The following is a 26,800-nucleotide window of genomic DNA, read 5'->3' as shown; positions in this document are numbered from 1 at the left end:
CAATTTGCAAGCCCTGGTTTTCACTCATTCACACGGAAAACCCTCCAATCAAAAAATTACGATCTCGCAATTTTTTATTTTGTCGTGAATACGACTAACTTTACTATGGGTCGCCTTTTCAAAATTTACCCTCTGAAAGAGTGATAAGTTTTTGATCGTGAATATCTCTTGTTGTATCTAACGAATCAACATAATTTTTGCTACATGCCATCGGAAATATGATCACAATTTTATGATAAAATTTTCAGTTGTGTGACATAATCTCAAATAATTCAAAATTTAACTTTTCTGAAATGTTTGGTATAAACGACTATCATAGAAATTCATAAGGCGCGTTTGCCTTTCTCGTATTTTGAAAGCTCATAGCTCAGTGATCTGTGAAAGGATTTACATAACCTAACTACCAATAGAATCGAAATTTTTCAACTTAAACGGGTAAAGCAACAGCATTGAAATATTCCAATAGTACACTACTGAAAAACCTGTCTCATTTGACCCATCTCAACATCAGCCAATCAGAACGCGTTCTGAGGAAGAGAACAAAATATCTGCTGCTGTACAGCAAATCGTTCGAGAAAAATGTTCCGAACAGTGCTTAATATCGTAGTGAGTTCCACAATTTGGTCCAACTGAAAGGCAGGAATGAATCCCGTACAGCATCCTGATAGTTTTTTTTTCAATAAAATGCAAATCCAAAATGAAATAATCGACATTAAAATTCTGCATGCGGCTATTTTTATAGCCATTAGGACCGCCCATTAGTTTAAAAGCTACAAACAAAATCACGTAAAAAGAAACCTCCTAATAAAAATTGGATCAGTTTGGATTCTATCGCCACTGCGAGCAGATCTATCGTATGTCGTTTGCAAAGCTAGTTTCGCTTCCGCACAGAGAATCCGCAAATCACAAAATTACAATATTGCAATTGTTGTTTCACGCCCTGGTTGTTTGAACTAAAATGTGGTTGATTTAACTAAAATATCTGTTGATTTTGTCATAACCATTCAGGTAACCGAAATTGTTGTATTCAAAAGCTGAGCGGAGAGCGAAGATAACAAAACGCAGAACAAAAAACCTTTTCATTTCACCAGAAACGTTTCATATTGAAAATTTTCAATGGTAAATGAACGTCATTTATGTTAGTTACGTAGTGGTCGTTTTATGTAAGTGAAAGTATGCAGATGAATATAACAGTTAATTGTAAAACAAGATTTCCATGTGTTAAGTAGATATTCTTACAGTATAAATGTTTTAATTTCATCTGAGAGTAATGTTTTCTAGGACAGTTTATGTCAATCAGAGATGGCATTTCACCAGAGAGATACACGCTAGAGTCAGATTTTTGCCACACCGAGGATGCAAAAAACGAAGCACCGCACAAAGAGGAAAGCGCACTTCTTCTCAGTGTCGAATAGACAGCATTTGAGTGTGTGCTTGTGGTTAAAGCAGCTGGCGCGAGTGAAACATATTCTCTTCGCATGAATCGCTCACACGCGCTCTCGTCTAAATACACCCAAGTGACCACTGGCGCGTGATGGTGAGCGAACACTTCTGGCCTTGCTATGAAAAATTTGCAAGGAAAACCGAAAATTTTACGATAAATTGTTTAATTTTGCTGATTTTGCGTGTCCGCGCTTCATCTACGAAAACCATACAGCAGAGTGCTCACCGGCGTGTACACCTCTGTGAAAGTATCTGCATCCACCTCAGAGAATTTATTAGCTAATGCTCTAGCACTTTGGTGCGATTCAGTGGAAGAGGTAAAAGAAAATAAACAAACGCACTCATGATGCGTGTACACTTTACACAACAGTGGTGTATAAATGTGAAAGAGAAGAGCTCTCATTGAAGTTGTCAGTGCGAGGGGAGAAATTTTGCTTGCTCTTCGTCACACAGAGGAGATAGACATCTCTGATGTCAATGTTATTAAAACCGCTTAACGTTTAAAAATTTGCTGCTAAAGTGACAGCTGCTAGTTGTTTGCATTGGTGAAAGAACAACGAAAAGAGGACAACAGTGGGGAGCATCACACAAAATCAGCCGTTCTAATGGCTCTAAAAGTTTTCTAAAGAACTGTTTGGATTTCTTCTTCGCAAATCGAAGGTAAAAAACCTCAGTTTAGTGCAAATTTAGAACTGTTTGATTAGATTTGTGCACTTTTCGCTGTGTGAAATTCACAGTAATCGAGATCAAGTGAAGCCTTCTTTGTTTTTGCGAAAAATGTGAAAAAGGGGAATGCTTGCATAATTCATACAATTGATCAACGAATTGAAGTGTTAAGGAACATGTCAGTTGTTTACGTATTCACGACATCCAGTTATGTCTCTGACATTACTCACCCGTCTTTTTGCAGTTGTTATTTTAACTAATAGATAGTTGATTCAACCAATTTGCTATTTGATTAACACACATTGAAGTAGTTGAAAAATATGGTGTTTTTAATGCTGTCTAATGTCAGAAAAAGCACAAAGCAAAACAAAAATCGCAATAAAAAATCAGCCATTACTTTAGTTGAAATTCAAACGCGTTTCTTAAACATTTTCATGCAAACGAAATTCGCTTATAATACATTTGTAAAACTCGTGAAGAGTAACTTTTGAATGATAGTAAATTAATGTTTATCATAGCACTAGTTGTCAGAATATTAATGTGATGATAAATTATCTACATCTTTACTGCTCTGGTGTTACAAGAAGAAACGATTGATTGAAGTAGTGCTATGCCCCGAACTGATAGCCGTTAGAGATATTGCAATTAACAAAACGTGTTTAATTAAAACTAGAACCTAGTGAATGTATGTATGTATGTTATGTATGCGTTTGAATTTTGGTCTTAAAATAAACTTGATTCCCCATCGTGAAATGCATGTTAATGAATGAGCATCATCATCATCTTCAAGCCATGGTATCGATACCCAAAATTTGGGTATCCCAATACCCTAGGTATCGATCGGAGCACCCTTCAAACACAGTATTCCCAAGCAATGATCATCAATCATAGACAAATCAGCAGTTGTGTTCAACACTGCTCTCGGCGAACCTCACTCAACGTCATACTCTGAATCTTGGCCAGAAAAATGTCGAAAAAACGGTTACGCTTCCTATGTCACCACTGAAAGTTCATTACCCGATGAAATCGATCCGGCTGCCAAATGCATCCAGTGTTTAATTGCTTGCTTTTTCTCTGGCTCCGTGCCCAGATTTGATCCCTCACGCATGCAAGGTGTCAATGTTCTCCCGTGGTGCCATCCAATGTGTGGATTTTCGTGTGGAGTAGAAGTGCCGTGCATCAGCCGCGATCCGGATGAACGGTTGGATGGAGGGCAAAGTGAAACAGTAATAAATTAGGATAACTTGTTGATTCTTGGCCCAGAAGTCGCATGTTGCATGTCCATGTTTCTGTCTGTCTGACTTCGGAATAGATGGTGTGTGTCGTTTGTCATTCAGCCAGACGTGTTTTGTTTGGCGTGGCGTAATGGAATAATATTTTCGAAGTCGGGTCCGATGGGGAGAAAAATTAAAATTTTTAAGTCGTCATCAAATATCGGCACGTTGTGGCTTAAACACGTATCGAAAGGCGATTATTACAACATCAAAACACATTTAGAGTTGCTGCCAGCTGGTAGGGCGTACATCGTGCACAATTGGCCTCGAAGTGTGCGATGGGGTGGGATTGAATTTGGAACCACCCTGCCGGCTTGATGTACGGTTCTAACATAAAGCCGGCTGGCGCCTGGATTGAAAATATTTATAGTTGTGCGTGCTCTCGCGTGTCAAATCACGTTGAAAGCAGTAAATACTGCTAAGGAATCAAATCAAACACCATGGATTGCGACTAAGTTGGATGGTCCGCTTCTTGAAAACTGATTGATTGTCGCTTCAAGTGTACAGATTTTTTCACGTAGTACCGAAAGTTGAGTATCTAGTACTAGTATATACTCCAGGTATCAAAAGTGATTGTAATATTATATCATGTAATCAGTGCAAAGAATTTTCCGTGCGGGGAAACTTTCAGCTTTTCATATATGATTTATTTAGCTACCATCTACGATACGAGCTTCAGGGATTTAATATCAAAACATTTTGTTTAATATTTTTTATTGCTTTTTACGGTTTTGCCTTTCTCTAAAGAAAAGTAATAGAATTACTTGAAAACCCGATTTTCGAACGGAGATCCGAAGACCCCTAGTGTTATATATCATTCGACTCAGCTCGAACGTGATCGGAAAATGTCTGTTTGTTGTTATGTGTGATCACTTGTCTTATCGCTTAATTTTCTCGGATATGACTGAACCGATTTCAACATCCTTAGACTTGTTTGAAAGCTACTATTGGTTCATTGATAAGGTTTGAAGTTTAAATAAATGACACTCATGGCTCTGGAGATATTATGGTATAAGTTTCTCTTATATAAAGGTTATGTTATCGATTTGATACTAGTAAAGGTTGTCAAAAGTGTCGCATATCATTCAGCTCTTTTCATCGTCAATATCTGTGTGTGTGGCCCTTGGCATCTTAGAGCTTAAGCAGTGTGCCTTAAACATTATATTCTTGAATAAAAAAAAAATCTGTGTGTGTGTATGTGTCACAAATGTCACTCATTTTGCTCAGAGATGGTTTAAACGATTTTCACATACTTAGGCTCAAATGAAAAGTCTTATAGTCTCATGTATTGCCTCCGAAGTTCATCCGGATCCGACTTCCGGTTCACACCGTCATGTATCAAAACAGGGACAAATTCTTCTAAATTTGGCTCAAAACTATTTCAATTTGTAGGCCATGTCAGTTACAAGCTAAACGAAACGAACTTCGGCTATACCGGTCCCTAGCTCCCGGCTCCGAAAGTACCTTAACACTCCAAATACCAAGCCTCAAAAAAGTTGGAACGGTAACTTTGAGCTGTTATAGCTCAGCTGTTTTTCAACGAATCTCAATAAATTTTACACCCTCGAATTTTGTGAAGTTCGTAGATCGATTCAAAAACTTTGTAGCAGACGATTGGTAAAAGAAAACCAATGAAAATTTGATTTTTTCCGTTCCAAGTTTTTTTCACGCGCCCAATATGCCCTATCTGCTTCCCAATTTTCGTTCCTTTGGCTTAAACGTCGCATAGAAAATATTGAATACTTCAACTTTACCGAGTCATAACTTTGTTGTTAGTCAACCGATCTTCAAAGTTTGATCACCATTGGAAAGTTACTACTTCCATAAATAAAATGCACTGAAAAAAACGTAAAATAGGGTTGTCTACCCAAAGTTATAATGAAAAGTGTAGATAGATGACCTAAGAAAAGATGAGACTTTTTACAATGATCGTAAATATCTCGAAATTCAAAGCGATGACCTATATATTTTTATACATCATTCGATTGCTAGTGATACCAGCTACAATTTTTGCTCAACTACCATTCCTGTACAATCAAAAGAAAACATCAAACAATCGATAAATTTATAAATATATATGAATTTTTCATTTTTTTTCACATGTTTGTATATAACTCAAAAATTAAAGCGATGACATGTACATTTTTTTGATTCAAAATATTGGAATCATTACCAGAAACAATGTACTGATGATCAAAATTATATATCCGTTCAAAGAATCTCAAGAAATTTGGTACAAATACAGAGAATTTCTATTATTGGGAAAATTTTGCCAAAAAAAAACAAATCAAAAATTTTGAAATTTTATAACATATATTTTTTTATTATTTTAGTTGGAAATTTATTATGAACAAATTTTACAAAAAAACTGAAACTTGGATTTCACAGAAAATCTTAAAAATTTTGGTAAATATACCTAAACTCTAAAAATAATTATGTTTTTGTATTGGACAATTTTTATGCACAACCCAAATGGAATTGATAACTACTCAAATTAGGTTTTTTTGTTTTAGGTTTTCCGTAAAATCTCAAAAAATCGGTAGAAGATCGGAAATTTCAAAATTTCTGATATATATTGCGATCCAACGTTTCTGCAAATCAAAGTGAAAATATTGGAATCCGTTTTGATTTCATCTGTTTCAAAGAGACGTAGAATTTGTTTCTATTAATAAAATAAATTTTGTGACATCACGAAAATTTTAAATTATTTCAATGGCTATACAATAAGAAATAGAACGTAAAATTATATGAATTTCATATACTAACCCATGGCAAAAGAAACCAACTACAATTAAAAAAAAATTATTGCTTGATTTTTGTTTTACAAACAATTAAGAACAAAAACATGTATCTTAAATTTTCCGCTATCCTAAACAATATCAATTATAATCGATAGAATATTAAAATTTAAATATCACAAACTTAGAATTATTTCGGAATGTATAGTTCGAAATTTTTTTGAATTTTCTATTAGTATACAATTCAGAAAAAGTAGAATTCTGAATTTAGCACAAAAAATCACACAAAATTAAGTAAAACTTGATTTTATCCACCTAGTTGTGAAATGATGCCTTTCTTATATCTCTTTTATTCTCATATAAAAAATGTATTCTTCAAAAAGTTTTGTTTGATCTTTGAAAAACATGAAAGCTAGTGCATGAACTAGTGTAACCTACAAAATGAAACAGTTCTCAAATCGGTTAGGCCATCTTTCTCAGTGAAGTTAGTTCCACTATTTCAGGTTCCACTTATGAATCTGGAATCGCCCCGAATATTGGCTTTGAGCAGCCTTTGCGATTAGCAACAACCAACCAATCTTTTTGCAGCTTAAAGTTGTCTTCGTCTCGAAAAACAACCTCTTCGTTTGAATGCTTTTTACTGAATGAAACCCTACACCTATGTTATCAGAACTAATTGGCTCAAGTGGCATATTCCCCTAGTTATTTGGAGATTTGTGCTTTGCCGTAGCTTCTAATCAACTTCCTGATGGGAAGGGAAGGATAAAAGGAACATGGAAGGGAATTGGGAATTAGGTGAGGTGAGAAAACAGCACTCAACATAAAGAAATAAATCGTTCTTCATCCCCGAAAGGACGCTGAACGATCTGCAGGTGCCAAAATGCAGTTGATAAAACCTCCAACCACCGAGAGGCCTTAGAGATTTTACAAAAGCGACACCATTCTGCATTCCCCGAAGAATGCGAATATTTTTCAATGAAAAAACCCAATGTATAAAAATAATTTAAAAAATATCTCCTCCGCCTTATTTTACAAACATGCTCGAAAATATTTTCTGTCAAATACAAGAAACGAATTTACGTTTGCTCAATGTTAGATATAGCAGTTTCAAAATAACCTGTTTTTGAACTAGTTTTGCTCATAACTTCGGTTCTGAAAACGCTACCTGAATACGCCAGTCATTAAAAAATTGGTTTTAACAAACTCATCTTTATGTTCAAAGATACCTATTCGAAAAGAGAAAAATATAAAAGCTAGAGCAAAAAATCTGATTTTTTTAGGAACATTCTAAGTTGCTCTTTAAAAATAGCTGTAACACTAAAACCGTTGCAGATACTACTATGGTGTCCTCAGCAAAGCTGCTCGATATAAGTTTATCTACAATTTTGCCGAAGAATGCAGTCCTCTATCTCAATACATCCGGAAAATAAGTTTTGGATCACCTTAATAATAAGAGCCACCCTAATACCATGTACATCGACATCTTATCTTCACTGATCATTTGTTTTGAAGACAGCTCTAAAGTATAAGGTTAAGCCACAAATGTTTTTGTCTCCCTAAATTGTGGATCCGGACCACTGTGCAATGCAATTTAACTCGGAAATTTTAAAACTTCCTATCTTTTACCTATTTTTTGAGATTCTACGGCAAACCTACAACAAAATCAGAATTTTAGTAGTTATCAATTGCATTTGGGTTGTGCATAAAAATTGTTTAGATCGTTTGTCCAATACAAAAATATAAATATTTTTAGAGTTTTAGGTTATTTACAAAAATTTTTAAATTTTTCAGTGAAATCCAAGTTTCAGTTTTTTTTTGTAAATTTTGTTTATAATAAATTTCCAACTAAAATCATGAAAAAATATATGTCATAAAATTGAAAAGTTTCGATTTCATGTTGTTTGTCAAAATTTTCCCAATAATAGAAATTCTCTGTATTTGTACCAAATTTCTTGAAATTCTTTGAACGGTTATATAATTTTGGTCATCAATACATTGATTCTGGTAATGATTCCAATATTCTGAATAAAAAAAATGTACATGTCATCGCTTTAATTTTTGAGTTATATACAAACATGTGAAAAAAAAATGAAAAATTCATATATATTTATAAATTCATCGATTGTTTAATGTTTTCTTTTGATTGTGCAGGAATGGTAGTTGAGCAAAAATTGTAGCTGGTATCACTAGCAATCGAATGATGTATAAAAATATATAGGTCATCGCTTTGAATTTCGAGATATTTACGATCATTGTAAAAAGTCTCATCTTTTCTTAGGTCATCTATTTACAATTTTCATCATTACTTTGGGTAGACAACCCTATTTTTAGTTTTTTTTTTCAGTGCATTTTATTTCTGGAAGTATTACCTTTCCAACGGTGAACATATTTTGAAGATCGGTTGACTAACAACAAAGTTATGACTCGGTAAAGTTAAAGTTTTCAATATCCAATTCGCGATGCAGGTGCCGCATGAATGCAGATAGGGCACGTTTTGAGCTTGAAAAAAAACTTGGAGCGGGAAAAATCTGATTTTCATTAGTTTTTCCTAAAAGATCGTCAATAATGATATACCTAAAATAATCTACAAACTTGACAAAATTCGAGGGTGAACAATTTATCGAAATTGGTCAAGTAACAACTGAGCTATGATAGCTCAAAGTTACCGTTCCAACTTTTTTGAGGCTTGGTGCTTCGCGTAACTTTTTTAGGCTTGGTATTAGGAGTGTTAAATATTGATCAAAAACTCCCGAACGGAACTCACTCATTCTTCTCAGAGATGGCTTCACTGATTTTTGCAAACTTAGATTCAAATGACAGATCTTGTAAACCCTTCTATTGAATATCATTCGAATCCGACTTCTGGTTCCGGAACTATATGGTAGAGTGTGTTTAAAGCGACGATCCAAAGAGAAAATTTTTTTATTTGACATAATTATTTACAAATTGAAAAGGTTATGTTAGTTCATACTCAAATTAACTTTCTGATTTTTATTCGAAGTTGAAATAGGATTTTGAGAAAGAATCCTCTTGTGAGATTCATGAATATCTAAGTAATATAAGAAAACCTGTTTTGAAACCGAGGCCCGGAAGGCCGATTGTCATATACCATTCGACTGAATTTCTTTTGGATCTGGCTTCCGATTCCGGAATTAGTGGGTGATATGCACCAAAAATGTGAAAATAATGTCACTCACTTTTCTCGGAGATGGCTAAACCGATTTTCACAAACTTAAATTCGAATGAAAGGTCTTATTGTCTCATGCAAAATTTCGGAATTTCATTTGCATCCAACTTCTGGATCAGGAATTATTGGGTGATATGCACTAAAATTGTAAAATTAATGAAACTAACTTTTCTAATTTTTGCAGTATTCGTGACACGTATATTCAATTAAAACTAACTTTTGAACCGCATGAATAAAAATAATGCAAATAAAAGTAAATCTTATCCATAGTGACAAGATTATTATTTTTTTGTCAAGTTGCATGCAGTAATTGCTAGTCGAAAGAAGAAATTGCCTTGGAAAAATTTGGGCAGCAGTATATCCAAAGAATCCTTAACAGAAGATCGCTAAAAAGTTTGGAATTGTTAATACAACCACAGAAAACAGACATCCAAGCTAGTACAAACTTTTTAAAAGAAGTTTTGTAGGCTTTTACAAATGAAAATTCATTGAAAATCACCATTGTGTACAACATTGCACGCATGAATTACCATTGTATGAAAGCTCCAACGCAAGATCCCATAAACAATTGCAGGGTTGCTCGAAGCGCCTCTATAGGCGAATTGTTTCTTGGTTATCACCTTGTCAAATAACCAATAAATTTCTTACACACATTGGAATCTCTACTCGGATGTCTGTTCTCTGTGATACAACTGTGTCTTATGTGATAGGAAGGTTCAATGATCAATGAATGCAAAGGGAAATTATAATGTTTCTGTAGATTTTTCTTGTAATAAAAAACCAATAAAAATTATAGTGATTATTAATGACTCTCGAAGTTCTCCTGAAATGTTATATGAGTGAGTTTCGGAATGTTTCGCAAGATGAAGAAGTTGTCAAATGTCATTTAGTAAAATGTTTCAAACGGTGCTAATAAGCTCTCAACTTTTCGTTCAAATATATGGGTGGAGTTCAGGTGTTTTGCCACGGTTTACATTTAAAACTGCGCACAGTTTTTCGGGTGTTATTCTATGTATGCTTTCTACGTGCTAGTATTTAAAAAAAGTGGTCTGAAAAAAATTGAAAAAAATTTTTAGCTCATTATAATGCGTTAATTAAATATAAGTTTTTGGGGGCGGGTATAGCGTGATGGGTTAATCGATGCCTTCCACGCAGCCCACCTGGGTTTGATCCAAAGTTAAAGTTGCTTTATCTTGTCATTGAATACATGTTCATATACGAAAGAAAGGGTGAATTAAATCCTCCTTTTTTATCTGAAGGCAAAGTAGAACTGAAGACAGACATGTGATGTGGTGTGTGTTGATTTTCTGTTGGATGTGTTTCCTTAGAGATAGGACTTTAATTGAATGCTTTGGTGGCGAAGTAAAGCGAAGCATGCTTGGTTCGTCTAGTCAATTGGGCCGTCTCTTCATGTGTTTTCATATGTATGGTAGTTTAATTGACAATACAATTCTCCTGGCTAGGAGCTACGAGTTCGAGTACCATCTCTGCGGTAACATTTTCACGGTTTTCATTTCATAGTTGCATTCGAATCTCATTTCTCCAATCTGTTTTCTCCGTTAGATACTAATTAAATTTAACATGTTACAGCTAAAACGATTTATATGCATGTGCAAATCTTCGAATGTTTTATGTTATAATTATTCGAACAATAAAATATTGCTGGTGGAGGGGTTGCCATAGAGATATGACTATAACTGAACGGCGTAGCGCCCGAGCAAAGTGAAGCATGTTCGGTTCTTTTGTTCAATAAGACTCTTTCTTCATGTATTTCCACATGCAGGGTAGTTTAGTTGGCAAAAACGATTTCCCCGCATAGAGGATACCTGCGGGTTCAAGTCCCGTCTCTGCGGTAACTTTTTCGCGGTTTTCATTACATAGCTGTACTCGCATGTCATTTTTCCAATCTGTTTTCGTCGCTAATACTGATCAAATTTAAAACTAGTTCAAGACGGCCGAGTAAAATATTATTGTAAAGTTAAAGGACAATAAATTTACTCATAATTTACCTTCTCGTAGAGGTAGGAGTTTCCGAGTTGGTTAGAGAATACATTCGAAGTACTAAAACTATTGTTTAATCGCATAGTCTTAGAAAGTTTTAGGTAATTGTACATTTAATTCGTGTCATTTGGTTTTAATAAAGACTGTACCAAAAAGTATGGACGCAACCAAAAACCGCTGCCATTTCGTAATGGTTCCGAATCTGTCAATTTTTATGGCTGCGTGCTGTTATTTACACTCTTCTCTAACCACTTGTGCTGTTGTTTATTCGTTTTCATTAGTTTGTTTGGAAATGCGTGGACTTTCAGCAGAACAACGTCGAAAAATTGTGTACAAATGGTACACAGAACGCGGACTGTCACTGAGAAAGATAGCAAAAATGGAATAAGTAAGTGAAAAAGCCGCGCGAAATGCAATCAGGAAGTTCGGTGAGGATAACACCTTTGAGGATAAACCGAAAACGGCTCGAAAAAAAGGTCCTGCTAACCCTCAGTTGGATAAACGCATACTGAAGGCGTTCGAGCAAAAGAAGGAGGTTTCAGTTCGGGATGTGGCCAAAAAAGTGGGCACTTCGAAGTCAAATGTTCTTCGTGCTTAAGTACGTTTGAATCTTCGAACCTATAAGAATCAGAAACAACCAAAACGTAGTCCGAAACAAGAAGCATCGATCAGGCCGAGGGTTCGAAAGCTGTACAATACGATTCTTGCTGGAAATTTGAACTGCATAATCATGGACGACGAAACCTACGTGAAACTCGATTACAAATCCTTGCCGGGACCACAATATTATACGGTGCGAGATGGGCAAGTGCTAAACCAGTCCGAGACATCGATTGAAGTCGAAAAATTTGGTAAGAAAGCTACGGTCTGGCAAGCAATTTGTAGCTGCGGTAAGATTTAGAAACCTTTCATCACCACTACTGCGAAATCAACGGTAGAATGGTATACTACCAAAAATGTCACTTTCGTCCCAAAAGACATGAATCCACCAAATTGCCCACAACTTCGATCAACTGAGGAATTTTGGGCATTAACGAAGGCACATCTTAGGAAACATGTCTCGGCAGGCGAAACCATTCAACAGTTCGAAAAAGATTGTAAAAAGTGTCAAAACTTGTCGCCAAGAAGTCTGTACGGAATTTAATGAGGAACGTTCGCAAGAAGCTGCGCCAGCTAGTCTACAATGGCTAAGTAGCAAATGTTGAGAATAATATTCTGTTGTTGTAGTCTAATATTATCAGTATATCGAATAAAATTTGAATATCTGACACTTGTGAATTATTTACAGCGAAATCAAAGCGCGTCCATGCTTTCTGGGACAGTCTTTAGTGGCATAATTTCTACTATATCGAATTCATGTAATTAATGCGTGCTGCAAAGAACCCATTAAAACCGATATAGTGTATATAATTTAGAATCACTGTTCTTGTATGTGAAGGTTTGTTAAAACGGCACAATTTTCAGTTAGAATTAATTCCCGCGAAAACATGGAACTTTTTTTTGTGCATAGTTTTTTTAGTGCCCGCTTGATTTCCTATATCTACTTCTAACCATTTCGATGAGCTTAATAGTTTTTGAGTTTCAGTGGCTTGATTAACTGTGAAGTTAAAGATATGACTTATCTTTACATGCTTTGAAATGTAAATTTTGTGACTTACGACACTTTCTTCATGTGCATCTATGACGACGTAAATTTACATGATTTTTCCAAATGTGTGGGAGAAGCGAAAAATATGAAATGAAAAGACATACACAATTTAATGCATGTAAAGATAAGTCAAATAAATAACTTCACAGGTAATTTAGCTGAAGCTTACATCGATAAAGACGCAAATTTTTTTTTCACATGTTGGTAGATGTAATCTTGTGTTATCAATTTACGTAAAGCGTAAATTTCATTTTTTCTAAGAGTGTATTCTTGATTGAAACGGTTATAATTTTAAAACGGAAAAGCTTTGCCGGTGTCAGTAGCACAGTGTAGCTACACGATCGTACTAGGGGACTCGAATTTAACGATACATCTCGTCAAGTAGAAGGTAATAGTAGAATGTATTTTTTTCATTCAATCATACTTATGAAAGTTGATTTTTTAAGAGGTATAGAATTTTAATTTCACAAAAAAATTGAGAAAATTGATAGAATGATTTTGGAATCGATAGAACAAATGCTGGCCGCGGTTCCGCTCAAGGTCCAATTTTGGCACACTCTCTCCAACACATCGACCAGTATTGAACGAATAAACGCTTCAGTATTACCTTCCAGTGCATCAACCGTTGCTGGTTTCTCCTTGTAGACATCAACCTTAAAATGGCTTCACAATAAATAGTGCAAAGAAGTTAAATCACATGATCTAGGCGGCCAATTGACGGGCTCAAAACGTGAGATAACCGGAGGCTGCTCTCAATTTTGGTCAATGTTTCGCGTGCCGTATGAGATGTGGTTCTTGTTTAAACCACATGTCAGGCATATCCAATACGGTAGCACTTGCCATTCACAGTAACGTTCCGCCCATCGTCGCCCCTGAACAAGTACGGTCCGATGTTGCCACCGGCCCATAATCCACACCAAACAGTAACTTTTTTGGGATGCATTGGTGCATCTTGAAACGCTTCTGGCTGATCTTAACTCCAGATGCGGCAATTTTGCTTGTTGACGTATCAATTCAACCAGAAATGAGCATCGTCGCTGAACAGAATTTTTCGATAAAAAAATACAAGGATCAGCTCCATGGGGTTGTTCGAGCCATTGATGTGGAACAAGGCAACCAAAATTTCTAATGATCTACAATCAAACAGTTCAATAAATCGTCAAACTTTTGAATCCGCAATTGCACAAGAGCCTACTCAGATTGATCTTGATTAGGAACCAACACCGAACATTGTTTATCATGATTTGTGTATGTTTTATAGCCGACAAAATTACACCAATATCCCAAATGTATGCAATTATATGTTTGTACATACTTGCTATACGGATTTCGAACTTGAGCTTTTTTTCGCCAAGCTTGTGGTCAAGTTTTGTATGCAAGCAATTATTTTTATAGCGTTAAGTTTCTCTACCATTCTTCGACTTCTGTTGAAACGATAAACTTTTTCTCATTATCAATCGAGTTCATCTTATGTAAATTCGAAATTATTCTTAAGCAAATTTACTCTGGGGTAGTTTTAAATTTCTCAGACGAAACGACATAACATGAAATTTCATCCGAACTTGCATGCCACAAGATCAGAGCATACCAATTAAAGCTTCAAATCGTTTTATGGCACTTTTTGTCTTGCTGTTTAGCAACAACCTACCTCTAGCATGCTACGCGTAGGACTTAAAAGTTAGCTATAATTTCGCTTCTATTTATAGATTCGCGTGCTTCCAACAGCTTCGCTTTTTCATATATTGACCAATCAGAGCGATACTTTCCCTTTGATATATCGCTTACTCCTTCAAAACCGTCGTCTATGGCAGGGAAATCCGATATGCTGGAGATTTTTAGTAGACAAAATAGGACACTGCTCGCTACTAATCAAAATTTCAATCATGTTTAATGGAAATTACATTCAAAACGAATCTTAGAAATATTTCCAATAAAATAATGAAATAATATTAATAATTGATACAAAATAGACTGAGCTGTAAGTGTTTAAAGCCTGACCACATTTCTACTTGTATTTTTCCTTGAGTTTCTGATTTGCACCCCTATATAGAAAATAAAGATGTGTTCCACATCAAAATCTATCTATTTATCGCTGAAAACAAATGTTTTACTATGTGGGCAAAATTTCATTCAAATTGGAGTATGTGAAATCTGGTGACTTGTTATCCCATTTTTTCACTTCTCGTACGTTTTTCATTGGAAAATGGCCTTAAACTCAGCAGAAGATATGTGTTGAATCGAATTTAAATGTTTGTGTGATTATTAGGCCGCTTTCAAGGGGTTTAAGTACTCGAATTTTTTGTCTAAGAGTTATATACCAAATCATTTTTCATTGCTGTTATTTCTAAGTACCTGCAATAAAATACTGTAGAAAGTATGCCATCACGACGCCATAATTGCTCGACCCGAAAACTTGTCAGATTCGATGTTTTTCCGTGTCTCTCTTCGAACAAAAGACATGCTGTTTCTTCGCAGTTCAGATTGGTTTCTTCTTTCCGTCGCATTATGCTTGTTACCGAGCTGATAAATGTCACCCAAATGGGCCGGACATTTTATTTTCCAGCTGATAAATTGAGTTTCGAACGTCATTAATAGGTAGCACGGTGCCGGAAAAATGTTCCCTAGCAACTTCATCTGTACGTACGCTTTTGCCCTTTCTCTTTTGCTTAGGACAAGTTTTTTACAAGCCGATTATCACGGGAAAGCTTCTTCTTCTTCCCTTTCTTGCCTTGTTGATACACGATATGATTTTTGCGTTTTTTTTTCTCACCGCAAAACAACCCCCCGCAGCTGTTGGATCAAGTCCTTACACTTCTCGACAGCGGAAGAGAAAATCAATCTTCTGTTCATCGAATGTGCCCAATAAGGTTCATTTAGGACTTTGCTGAAACGGGCCTTTTTCAGCCGTTACCGTTTCGGTCATGGCAAAACCCTTACTAGGGTAGAAATATGACGAAATAAGATGGTCAACCCGGCTCTAAAATGAGCATAAAGGGGACCACCTACTTTGATGCGAACAACAACAACAACAACAAAAACGACGCCGTATATCCAGTCGAGTGAACTTGACAGCCAGAACGAGTCGAAGGTCGCCCGTACGGGTTATGCCGGTCACGCGTCGCTTCTAATGTCATATGGGGAAAATAGGAGGTTGAATTATCCGTCATAACTAGAATAAACGAACCAAATGATCGTACGCGTTGTGCTATGAATTTTATATGGAGTGCTTCGGAACGCATGAAAAACCAAAGCACCGAAATTCAATGAACGTATTTTCGGTTGGGGCCATTGAAGCCGTACTCGTAAGGATTCGTTTTGGAATCTTTAATTTTCATTTTGTACGGAGATCGTAAAGTCAGAAGTTGCAATTGTTTGCCAAATGTGAAAATAACGAGCTGAAAGGAATTCCCACTTTGCTGAAAAAATGATAGTCCTTGGTAATAAAAGCTTAAGACAAAGACATGTTAATCTTTTCTAGGCCAATCTTCACAATCTATATATTTTGTATAACAAATGTATATATTTTGTAATTTTATGTTCACTTTCATACACATTTTTTAATAATAATTTCTGAAAACGTATCAAGTCCAGTTTTCAAAAGTTTCCTTAGTTGAAAAATCACAGCATCTTAATTCAGCTCAACATCGATGGGGCTTTTCATTAAAATAGTCGATTCGAAAAACATTCATTTACATTCCCCTGTAATTATCTTTGCTTTTTTACGTGTGGGAGTAACAAAAACAAAATTATTGCACATTCCATTGAATCACAACAGCTACTTTATCGGCATCAATGGCGAATGCTACGGGAAATTTGGTCAGCTGACCTGAAATACAACAACGCACACAAAAAATCGATCAGATTTTACGACTGTCCGACGGTGCCAGTCAGCGTAGGTTATATCCAGTTAAACACATTTTCTCTGAACAACGTTATTCGAATAAAATTTTTGTATCAAAACTTTCCGCAGCATAAATTTCCCGGTACGATCATTAGCTTGAACTGAACAGAGTAAATGATTTTCCTGGAAGGGTACGTAGGAGTTTTATTATTTTCAATGCGCTCTCTTTTCACGTCAGCTGATAGAAAGATGAATGGAACACATTAAATAACCATAAAGTCGTCAATCCGGAAGGTGGAATTTCGGATTTAGCTTTTTACTAGGGTATAGAACAACAAGTCGGATACTAAACCCGAGGTATAAATCGATTTCCAGGGTGTTTTAAAATTTAACCAAATATGGGTGAGTTTTACCTGTTGATATACATTGAACACTCTTCGTACCTGAAAAATTAAAGAAAAAAATTGGTGTAAATACTTAGTATATATTACGAAAATAAGTTTACGTCTATAGAATGCACTTGCAGTCTATTAATAATTTTAGAATAGTTTATTTAATAATAGTTTTTTACTTATACATTAAATACATTTTGAGGTAATGCGCTTTCAATTTCAATAGTCAGTTCAATCAACACCAGCATCAATTACTTTCCACAAAATTTTCGGTGAATTTGTCGGGAAAGCGATTTCAAAAGTGTAAACAACTCTACCACAAAGCTTCTGTTTGACTTAGGCCCAGACATTTTCGATAGGATTTGCATAAGACGATTGCGAAGCCCAATCACAATTTGTCCTAATGCATTTTTTCCCGTTTCCATTCAGTACAGAGCCTGCTGCGGTTTTTGGGATCGAAATGTTTCTCGGCAGTCGGTATTAGAGATATTTTTGTAGATTTCAACCATCTTGGGACACGTGAGAACAATACAGGATTGAAATTGGTGGTTTTTGACTCTTTAAATCATTGAACCCACTTCTTGACAAACGATACCGACTTTTTAATGTATTTATTTTAATGTATGTCAGCATACTTCATTTCCGTTTTTTTTAGAGTGTACAAAGGAACACGGTCTCGAAACGCATTGCGTAAATGGCACTTATCGCGATTCTAGTGTTTTCTCGAATTTGACTGTCATTTTCTGCTTTTAATGTCATTTTTTGCCTAAAAACCAGACTGTAAAATATTGCCTCCGATTCAAAAATTCTTAATCGATTGGTAAAATCCTGCTATTATTAAAAAATGACACATGTTCGGTAGCGGTTTATAGAAATAACAAGTTTACTTACGTTTTGTTTACCAGTGTTCTGTAGTGAAGTAGGCCAATAGAGTTCCAACGATGCATGTCGAATTCAGACAAAATTGTGTTTCGAGGTCATCGTTCCATCGACCTGCCCCGCCTCATTGCAATGTTTGCATTAAATGGATTCAATCATTATCGAGAAATTTTCGGTCTGATTGCAGATGGCAAGTAATCGACACATGTATATATACCATGACGAAACAATACAATTTAAAGTCATTTAAATAAAATTAGGTAAGTAAGTGTATTGAAAAATCTGTTTTAATTCACCTAATGGTGTAATGGTGCCTTTCTCATATCAATCATACTATCATATATAATACTGTGGTATTCTTCAAAATAATTTTCTTCGATTCTTAAAGGAATAACCGAAATCGGTTTGTTTGACCATCTACTGATAAAAACTATCAATTGGAGAAGATTTGAGGTCGATTTAGAATTTTTTTACTGTTTTCCGCCCATTCAGTGATGGTAGAAATTTTTTAACACACTTTACCCTATATTTCCGGATCCAGAAGTCGGATCCGCATGCAATTCATGAATTACGTATGGCACCACAGTACCTTTCATTTGAACCTAAGTTTGTGAAAATCGGTTGCGCCATCTATGAGAAAAGTTAAAACATATATTTTCATTTTTTTTCATTACCCCATAATTCCGGAACCGGAAGTCGGATCAAAATAATATTCAGGTATTTTGTATGGGATCACAAGACATTTCATTTGAAGCTAAGTTTGTGAAAGTCGGTTTAGCCATCTTCAAGAAAAGTGCATGAAACGTTACATACACACATACACACACAGACATTTTGCGTACTCGAAGAACTGAGTTGAATGGTATATGACACTCGGCCTTCCGGGCCTCGGTTCAAAAGTCGGTTTTCACAGTTATTGCATAACCTTTCTATATGAGAAAGACAAAAAGGATATACGACCTCTCAGAAATATTATTAGATCAGTATTTTTTTATTTTGCTATAAGGGTTACCATTTCCATGTAAAGGGCCAGAACTAATTGGCTCAAGGGGCACGTTCCTCTAGTTATTTGAAGATTTGTGTCTAAAAATTTACATAAGTCTAATTCTTTTATATAAATATAAAAATAAGGCATAGAACTCGCTACAACTTAAAAAAAATCCTAAGTCCAGAGGGTCGAGTTTCATATAATAATTGACTCAGCTCGACGAACTGAGCAAATATTTGTGTATGCATTTGAGTTTGTTAACAAAGAGGTCGACATCTCAGAGATTACTGGACCGGGTTTAAGTTTTGAGGTCGGATGTTTACTTTTAGAGTTATGCAAAGTTTCCCCTGTTCCAGTAGTAAGAGTTTTGAGCGTTGCATGATAAAGCGTTGCTTGGGAGTAAAGTGAGACACGATTTTTAATACTGTTGTATGCAATTGGTCATTGTTTCGCTTACCGTGTTGGCTGTGGCACCGTCTTGTTGAAACCATATGTCAGGCATGTCCAATTCTTCCACTTTGGGCGAAAAATATTGTCCATTTTGGGAAAAAAGTTGTCCCTTTTCGGCAAAAAAAATCACTACACGGTAGCGCTCCATTCACAGTAATGCAGTTCATTACAATGCTTCTGGCTGGTATTCACTCTATATGCGGCAATTGTGCTTGTTGACGTATCCATTCATCCAGAAATGAGCTTCGCCGCTGAACACAATATTTCGATAAAAAAGTGGAACTTTGCCAGCGCCCGCTCACCAAAGGTTAGACGTCGATTCATGATTGAATTATAGACCAAACTGAACAAGTCTAACAATGATACAAGACACGATTCACACGTGATCTGTCGAAAACAGTGTTACCAAAAAAAAATCAACATTTTTCGGAGGTGACATAGCCAATTTCTACAAAGTCAGATCTATATGAAAAGTCCTATGCTACCATACAAGGTTCCCAAATTTTATTTGGATCCGACTTCTGGTTCCGAAGCTACGGGAAATAATGACACTAATTTTTCTCATAGATGGTTAAAGAGATTTCCTTCATCTAAGATGCAAATGAAAGGTCTTAAGATGTTTTTTAGTCAGATCCAACTTTCAGTGCAGGAAATACAAAGTGATTAGTGTAAAAAGGTCAATTTCACTTATATTAATCGAGTTTGCAGATTTTGATAGTCGATGACCAAATATACTTATTCCTTATTTTCGGCTATCGATCCTGAAAGATACCCAAAATTTTTATTTGGATGCACTACGATTTTCTGATTTTCGAAAATTTAGAATCAAATGGAATGGTTTGCAATTCCCTATGGGAATGTAACAGACTTCGGCTACACCGGCTTTCGAGTTCTGATTCAGTAAGCATAGAAAATAGAGGAGCTAAATCGTTTCCCCAAAGAAGGCCAAAACGAATTTGATAAGCAAAAATTCAAATTAAAAGAGTTATTCCTATTCCGACTTCCGATTCGGGAATTACACGGCGATGAGTTTTAAAAATTCAAATTGTCATAGAAGATGACGATACCAATCTTCAAAGTTGAGTTCAAAACTATTCCAATTCATTCGTCATACTAATTCATGGCTCTATGAACCGCTTTAGGCTATGCTGGTTCCTGAATACCGGTTCCGGAAGTACCGTTAATTTTGACCGAAACCGCTAAAGTGGTGATCACTTCGACCTCTCATGAAATATTTAATCGATTGTCACACGTTTAGATTCATAGGAATAATTTTATGGTTTCATAAAATTGTTCTTTTCGATTCTGATATAACACGGTAATGAGTGATTTAGATTTCAAGCTGTCATTTAAAACGACAATCATTAAAATAATTTCTTGAAAACTAAAAACACCGAGGAATATTCATGCAAAAAATCACATGTGGATTTATAAAAAAGATATCACCTTACTGTTGGATGGATTAGGAACGTTTTTTCTGGAAAGTATAGACTTTCTACGCGACATATCTAAAAATTAAATAAAATCGGTTCAGTGGTTAAAAGACTAAGATTATTTTTAAATGGACGTGGCCAATAAATATGCACGGCATGAAATTTGTAATAAATTGTTACTCGAAAACGAAACATTTAACTTCTCTAATTTTCAGATATTTGGAATAGAAGGGTTCAGATATTTGGAATAGAAGAATTTTCAGATATTTGGAATAGAAAAGTGTTTTGCAAATAGCATTAACTTTACGTCAGGTCGCGCTAGCAGTTAAACATAAATTACTACGCACCGATGAGTCAAAGACAAAACGTAAAATCGAATCAAAAAGTGTATTTGCACCTAGCATAAATTTGGGGGCAATCAAAAATTTTTTTTCTTTCAAAATTACTACTAGATCTCGAGTTTTTCGATTTCGGAAATCTCAAAAGTCAATCTCTGGAACTCCGCAAAGTCGTTATTTTCCAAAAATTCATTTTTGAAATAACACCAGATCTCGACGTTTCATGAATTTATAAGACATTTGTAGTCAAAAATTGGTTGTGTGTGTGAAAAGTCGGCTGTAATTTCAGTTGAAACAAAAGGGTGAAGTAGTGTATGATGGATGACAAATCATACGTCAGAGCTGATTTCCAACAAATGCTTAGGAATAATTTCTAAACTGAAATAAGATCAATTCGACGTGGACGATTGCGTCAAAAGGAAGAAAAAGAAAGTCGGAATTAGCATAACAATTTTTCTGCTCGCTTTAGAAAAACGAATTGAAATGTTCATCACAGCAGGCACCGTCAGTGGTAAAATCTACAAGATTGTATGTTTCCAAAATCATCTTTTGCCCATTTTAGAATTGCCTCTGACTATTCACTCCAAAAGCGATAATTTTGTTAAATCAATTATTCATTCAGGCAGAAAAGTGCTTCTGGAAGATAAATTTACTAAAAACAACAAAAATTTTCTAGTTTCAGCAAAATGGTATTAAATCCTGAAAGGAAATCAAAATTTTCGATTGCATTCCGGAGTTAGGCTTTTGGTTTCAACAGATTTCGGTACTGATTCCTACAAAAACAATTACCATATTCCATTATTATTTGGAATCCTTTCAGGTCGGAGTGCAAACGTGGGACAACTGGTTTGCGATTCCAGTGCCAGCTCTAAATATTAACCATGTAAGCTCGAATCTTTTTGTAACCCTTACAAAGGGCTGTTGCTTATTTCCCACGCCACAGAAATTATCAAATTTGGCACAATTTATCGTTGAAGTGTATTACTTACATCCCGTGATTTACGTCGTAGTATAGTTAGTTACGGCAAAGTGAGTCACGTGTAGACGTGTGAAAAAAATTTCCCAACTCACACGAAACATCAAGGGCTGTTCCATCGTGTTTCGGGAAAAAAATGTAGCCAATCTGTAATTGAACCGTCACTGAACAGATCCAGAATCGATTGACTCTATAATTGAATCTGTTCCTAAGCTACCAGAAAGCTTACTCATTCGTATTTGCGGATCAAATATCGCTTTCTGCTCTGCATTATCCAGCGAGGTTTATTGCTAAGCATAACAGGAAAATAAAGCGTCCCTTGTTTGTACAACCGTCACTCGTCATGTCACAAATTATGAAAATTTCTCATACCACATCATCATTCCCTTCTCATTTGAATAATAATCAATAGTCGCTTAATGTACACATCCGTACACAAATTGCTTGCTCTGTAATACTAAGCCACATAATCTATTGATATTTTATCGTCAATATGTACTTTGATTGTCCTATGGCTCCATGTACAGTAAGTAGGACGATTGTGTTGATCTTGCAATGGAAACCTATAAATACTGGGGCGCGTTTGCAATGATCCGAAGAAGATGCTGCAGCATCCTTAGCCGCAGGAGCTAGTAAATGGTGTATTGAGTTTTATGAATCGAAATTAAATTTACATCTGGCTTACAATGGATTTCATTTGATGGGCCGCCTTTTTTGTGAAGCATTCTTTGATGAACTCACTCAAGTTCTTTTAACGAAATTAATTTCGCCTCCAGACTTTTTCTGTTCACTGTTCTCCTTCTGGTATTTCATGCTTCCAAAACAGGAAATGCACAAACAAACATTTTTGTAAATGTAAGGCAGAGTTTTTTTCTTATTCTTCGAAACAGCATTATATTCGATCAATTATACAGTCTTCAACCGGTGATGGAAGAGTGTTTAAAAGTATTGCCGATTTTTATATTATAGCACAGAACGATCGAAATTGGCTCTGCGCCTTACTCGTATTTCTGTTTTTGAATTAGATGATTTTAACAACAACATTACCAAAATAACTATTAAATTAGTCGAAATTTAGAATTTACTTTGCTGCAAACCAGCAAAATTTCAATTCAACACGAAATTCTCATTGGCAACTAACTTTGTGATTAAATCCCAGAAAATTTGACTGTATCTATTTGTCACCATCACTGTTGAAAGACAGCACAAAGAAAACAAAAATGTTTTTTTTTAATTAACAAGTTTATTCGCCAAATACTCATGAGAAGTGTCAAAGCAAAACATGTTTTTCGCATGTGTTTCGATACATCCACATTTAAATTTCTAAACTTGTTGCACTCTAATGTCGTTTTCGCTTGATGCCAAACCTAACCCAGTTTCCACTCTAACTGCTGTCAAACCGTTTGTTTGAAGCTAGTTTCGAACCTAGTTTCAACGTTGTTGAACTGTAAATCGAATCAGCTTCGAACCTGGTTTTTATATCAGGTTTGCTCAAATCGCCGTTGCTAAGTGCGTAACCAAAACAGTTTCGTGAAAAGTGTTTGTTTGAGGAAACTACCCTGGGTCAGTTTCAGTTTTCTCAAGCGAAAACAACATAATTGTGTATGTCAAACCAAGTTCGTTGTTTCTTCCGTTGCTAAGTGCGTAACCAAAACAGTTTCGTGAAAAGTGTTTGTTTGAGGAAACTACCCTGGGTCAGTTTCAGTTTTCTCAAGCGAAAACAACATAATTGTGTATGTCAAACCAAGTTCGTTGTTTCTTCCAATCTATATTCCAACTGATTGTAGTTTTTTTCAGTTGAAGGCTATACCGTACCAAGAAGAAAAGTAGGTTTATATTAGTTCAAAACATAGTTTTGGATCAAGAAAATAAGATCCTTCACATTTTGTGTACAATAATCGTAGTAGGCGGTTGCTCTTCTCTATGGCTTCTTGTTATTTCATGGTATGTTTCGCTCGAGCTACACCGGCCGGATTGCTACTTGTATTCGGTTTTTGCTTTTCGAGTGCTCAAAGTTTGCGTCGATTGATTGAGAGTCGATTTCGTTGAATCGAATGAAGAAATTAGTGATTTAGAAGAAAATTTTTTGAAAAAGCAGGTTTCGTTTATGTATTTTCCGTAAATACAACATGGGAAGTCGTTATCGTATTTATACCTGCCAATAAAGAAAAGACAACCGCGACGGCATGATTCATTTTGGTAGTAGTATGTCATCTAGTGGCTAGTAGTCATTACAGTGTTGACGTTTTTTCGGTGACAGTGCGCCATATAGCTGCAGATTGCCAAAGCCAATTTAACCATTAACGTTGGTTGAAAACGACAACCTTCAGAATTGAGTTTATCAACATTAAGGAGATTAGAATTAAAAAATCGTAATTAGCAAAAGTAAGCATTTTTTAGCTGTTTAAAAAAATAACTAACTAAAATCAGAAAATCAACCAATTTTTTTGCCAAAATGTAGATTTTGGTCTTTCCGTGAGTATGAGAAATATTATGGGAGCAACAAACAATTCTGGGTTTTTTAGAAAAATTGATTTTGCCTTTCTCATATAGAAAGGCTATGCAATCACTGTGAAAAGCAACTTTTTAACCGAGGCCCGGTCATATACCATTCGACACAGTTCGACTAACTGAGCAAATGTGTGTGTGTGTGTGTGTATAACAAAAATAAGCACTCACTATTTTCAAAGATGGCTGAACTGATTTGCACAAACTAAGATTCAAATAAAAGGTATTATGATTCCATAGTCCGGAGTGACATGGTAATATGTAAAAATTAGAAAAAAGGCTGCACTCAATTTTCTCTGAAACGGCTAAACCGATTTTTACTAACTAAGATTCAAATGAAAGATCGTATAATTTCCTAAAAATTTGTAAAACATTTTATCTGGATCTGACTTCCGGTTCCGGAACTAAAGCGTGATAAGTGAAAAATTACCAATTTCATTAGTATTTTTTCACGAACAAATACCGTAAAATTGTCTGATTAATTCTTCTAGTTTGCCGAGCTTGTTAGTTTATGGGTATAAAAACTTAACTCGACACTACGGGTCCCTCCTTTTCCTGTTCCGGCAGCACCGAAAGTGGTGAAGAAAAACTCCAGAAATTGCATTCACTTCGATTTCTCTGCGATGCTTGAGCCGATTTTCACAAATCTACTGTGAAATTTCATCCGGATCCGACTTTCGGTTCCGAAGTTATAGAGCGATGAGTGTCAAAGTTTTCAAATCGCCATGTAGAATGACAATATGTACAACACCGGTACGTAGTGATACGGTGAAAGAAAAAAAAACACAAAACGAACGATGCGTGCTTTATTCTATTTCAGGAATCAGGAATCAGAACAAATTGGCTCGAATGGCACGTTCCCCTTGATATTTGGAGATTTGTGCCTTGCCATCCATATTATTTGTTTTCATCATTTTCTCGATGTGTTAGAGGGAGGGATCGAAGGGAAATGGTAAGGTTTGGACTAGGAGAATGGGGGAAATTGACGACACAAAAAACATAGAAAGCAGAAGTAAATTCTGCACCCCTGAGGGATGCTGAACAATCTGCTGGGGATCACATTTAGTGAAAGCAGAAGTAAATTCTGAACCTTTGCGAGGTCCCGAACAGTCTGCTCTTAAAGCCTATTCAGGTTTGTTACTATGTACGTTTTTCTGATGAACGATACGTACATAGATTTTCTGAAAACCATAGTTCAGACGGAATTTTGTTTTCTCTAGAAGGCTCATTGAGTCATCGTCGATACTGCAGAAAAACATGCGTTTTCCCACAGTAACCGGACCCGCCTTGAGTAACATCCACCGATTCAACAAAATCCCCGGATTTTGCAGATCTAATCTCATCAGAACATCGGATACAGCCAACCCTTCCTCAGTATCCCAAGGAATAGGAAGGCAAACCCGATTTTGATGTAGACTGTAGGGTTCAATAATGAACTTACTATCGCCAGCCTGCTGGTTTATCAAACCAAGCTTCTGCTTGAGCCAGGCACTGCTCATCTCATTCTCCGGAGAGAACCAGACGATGCCGTACCTAAGTCCACAGCCTTTGAAGCTTGGTATAAACTCCGTAGACGGCGTTGTGAAGAGACATTTGTTCAAGTCTCTTAATAAATGGGCTTTCAGGTCCTCAGTGAACATACCGTTCAACATCCGGACCTGAAAGCGCTCAGTTTGTTCGGACAAGTGGCCTCTAGAAGCAGAAGCCGCCTTTCCGAGAGCTTGTCTTTTGCGAATCTTCTTTTTTAGATTTCGCTCAAAGTTTTTACCTTTGTCTTCGCCTTCTGTTTCAACGGTGGAAGGCGAAGGACCGGGTTGAACATCCATCGCAGTCTGACTACTCTCGAATCCATTCCCTCTGACTTCCATATTCTGGTCGTTCCGACACTTTGTGACGGAACTCCCAGGTTTCTGGCCATCAGACGGTTCGGAATGAGAGCAGTCAGATGATTGGATGTATTTTGTATCCATTTTCCGAAAAATAAAAGAGAAAAAAGCGATACGAATTTAAAGCGTGAAAGCGCGCGAGGAAATACTCA

At 35.9% G+C, this 26,800-nt stretch overlaps 1 protein-coding gene across 26 annotated transcripts in view; it reads right to left on the bottom strand.

Moving 5' to 3' along the window:
• Positions 1-26,800, bottom strand: part of LOC131438950 (potassium voltage-gated channel subfamily KQT member 1) — an 892,435-nt gene that overhangs the window by 490,275 nt on the left and 375,360 nt on the right. The window contains exon 1 of one of the 26 annotated variants that reach the window (XM_058609381.1): positions 17,212-17,228. The exons of the other annotated variants lie outside the window; for them this stretch is intronic. Coding sequence (XP_058465364.1) covers positions 17,212-17,225 — 14 coding nt within the window. The 5' untranslated portion in view covers positions 17,226-17,228. Of the gene's footprint in view, positions 1-17,211; positions 17,229-26,800 lie in introns of those variants that run through there. 26 annotated transcript variants of the gene reach the window in all.

Source organism: Malaya genurostris, chromosome 3 (assembly GCF_030247185.1).
Source record: "Malaya genurostris strain Urasoe2022 chromosome 3, Malgen_1.1, whole genome shotgun sequence".
NCBI lineage: Eukaryota > Metazoa > Arthropoda > Insecta > Diptera > Culicidae > Malaya > Malaya genurostris.
This window is presented reverse-complemented; position numbering and strand designations above follow the sequence as displayed.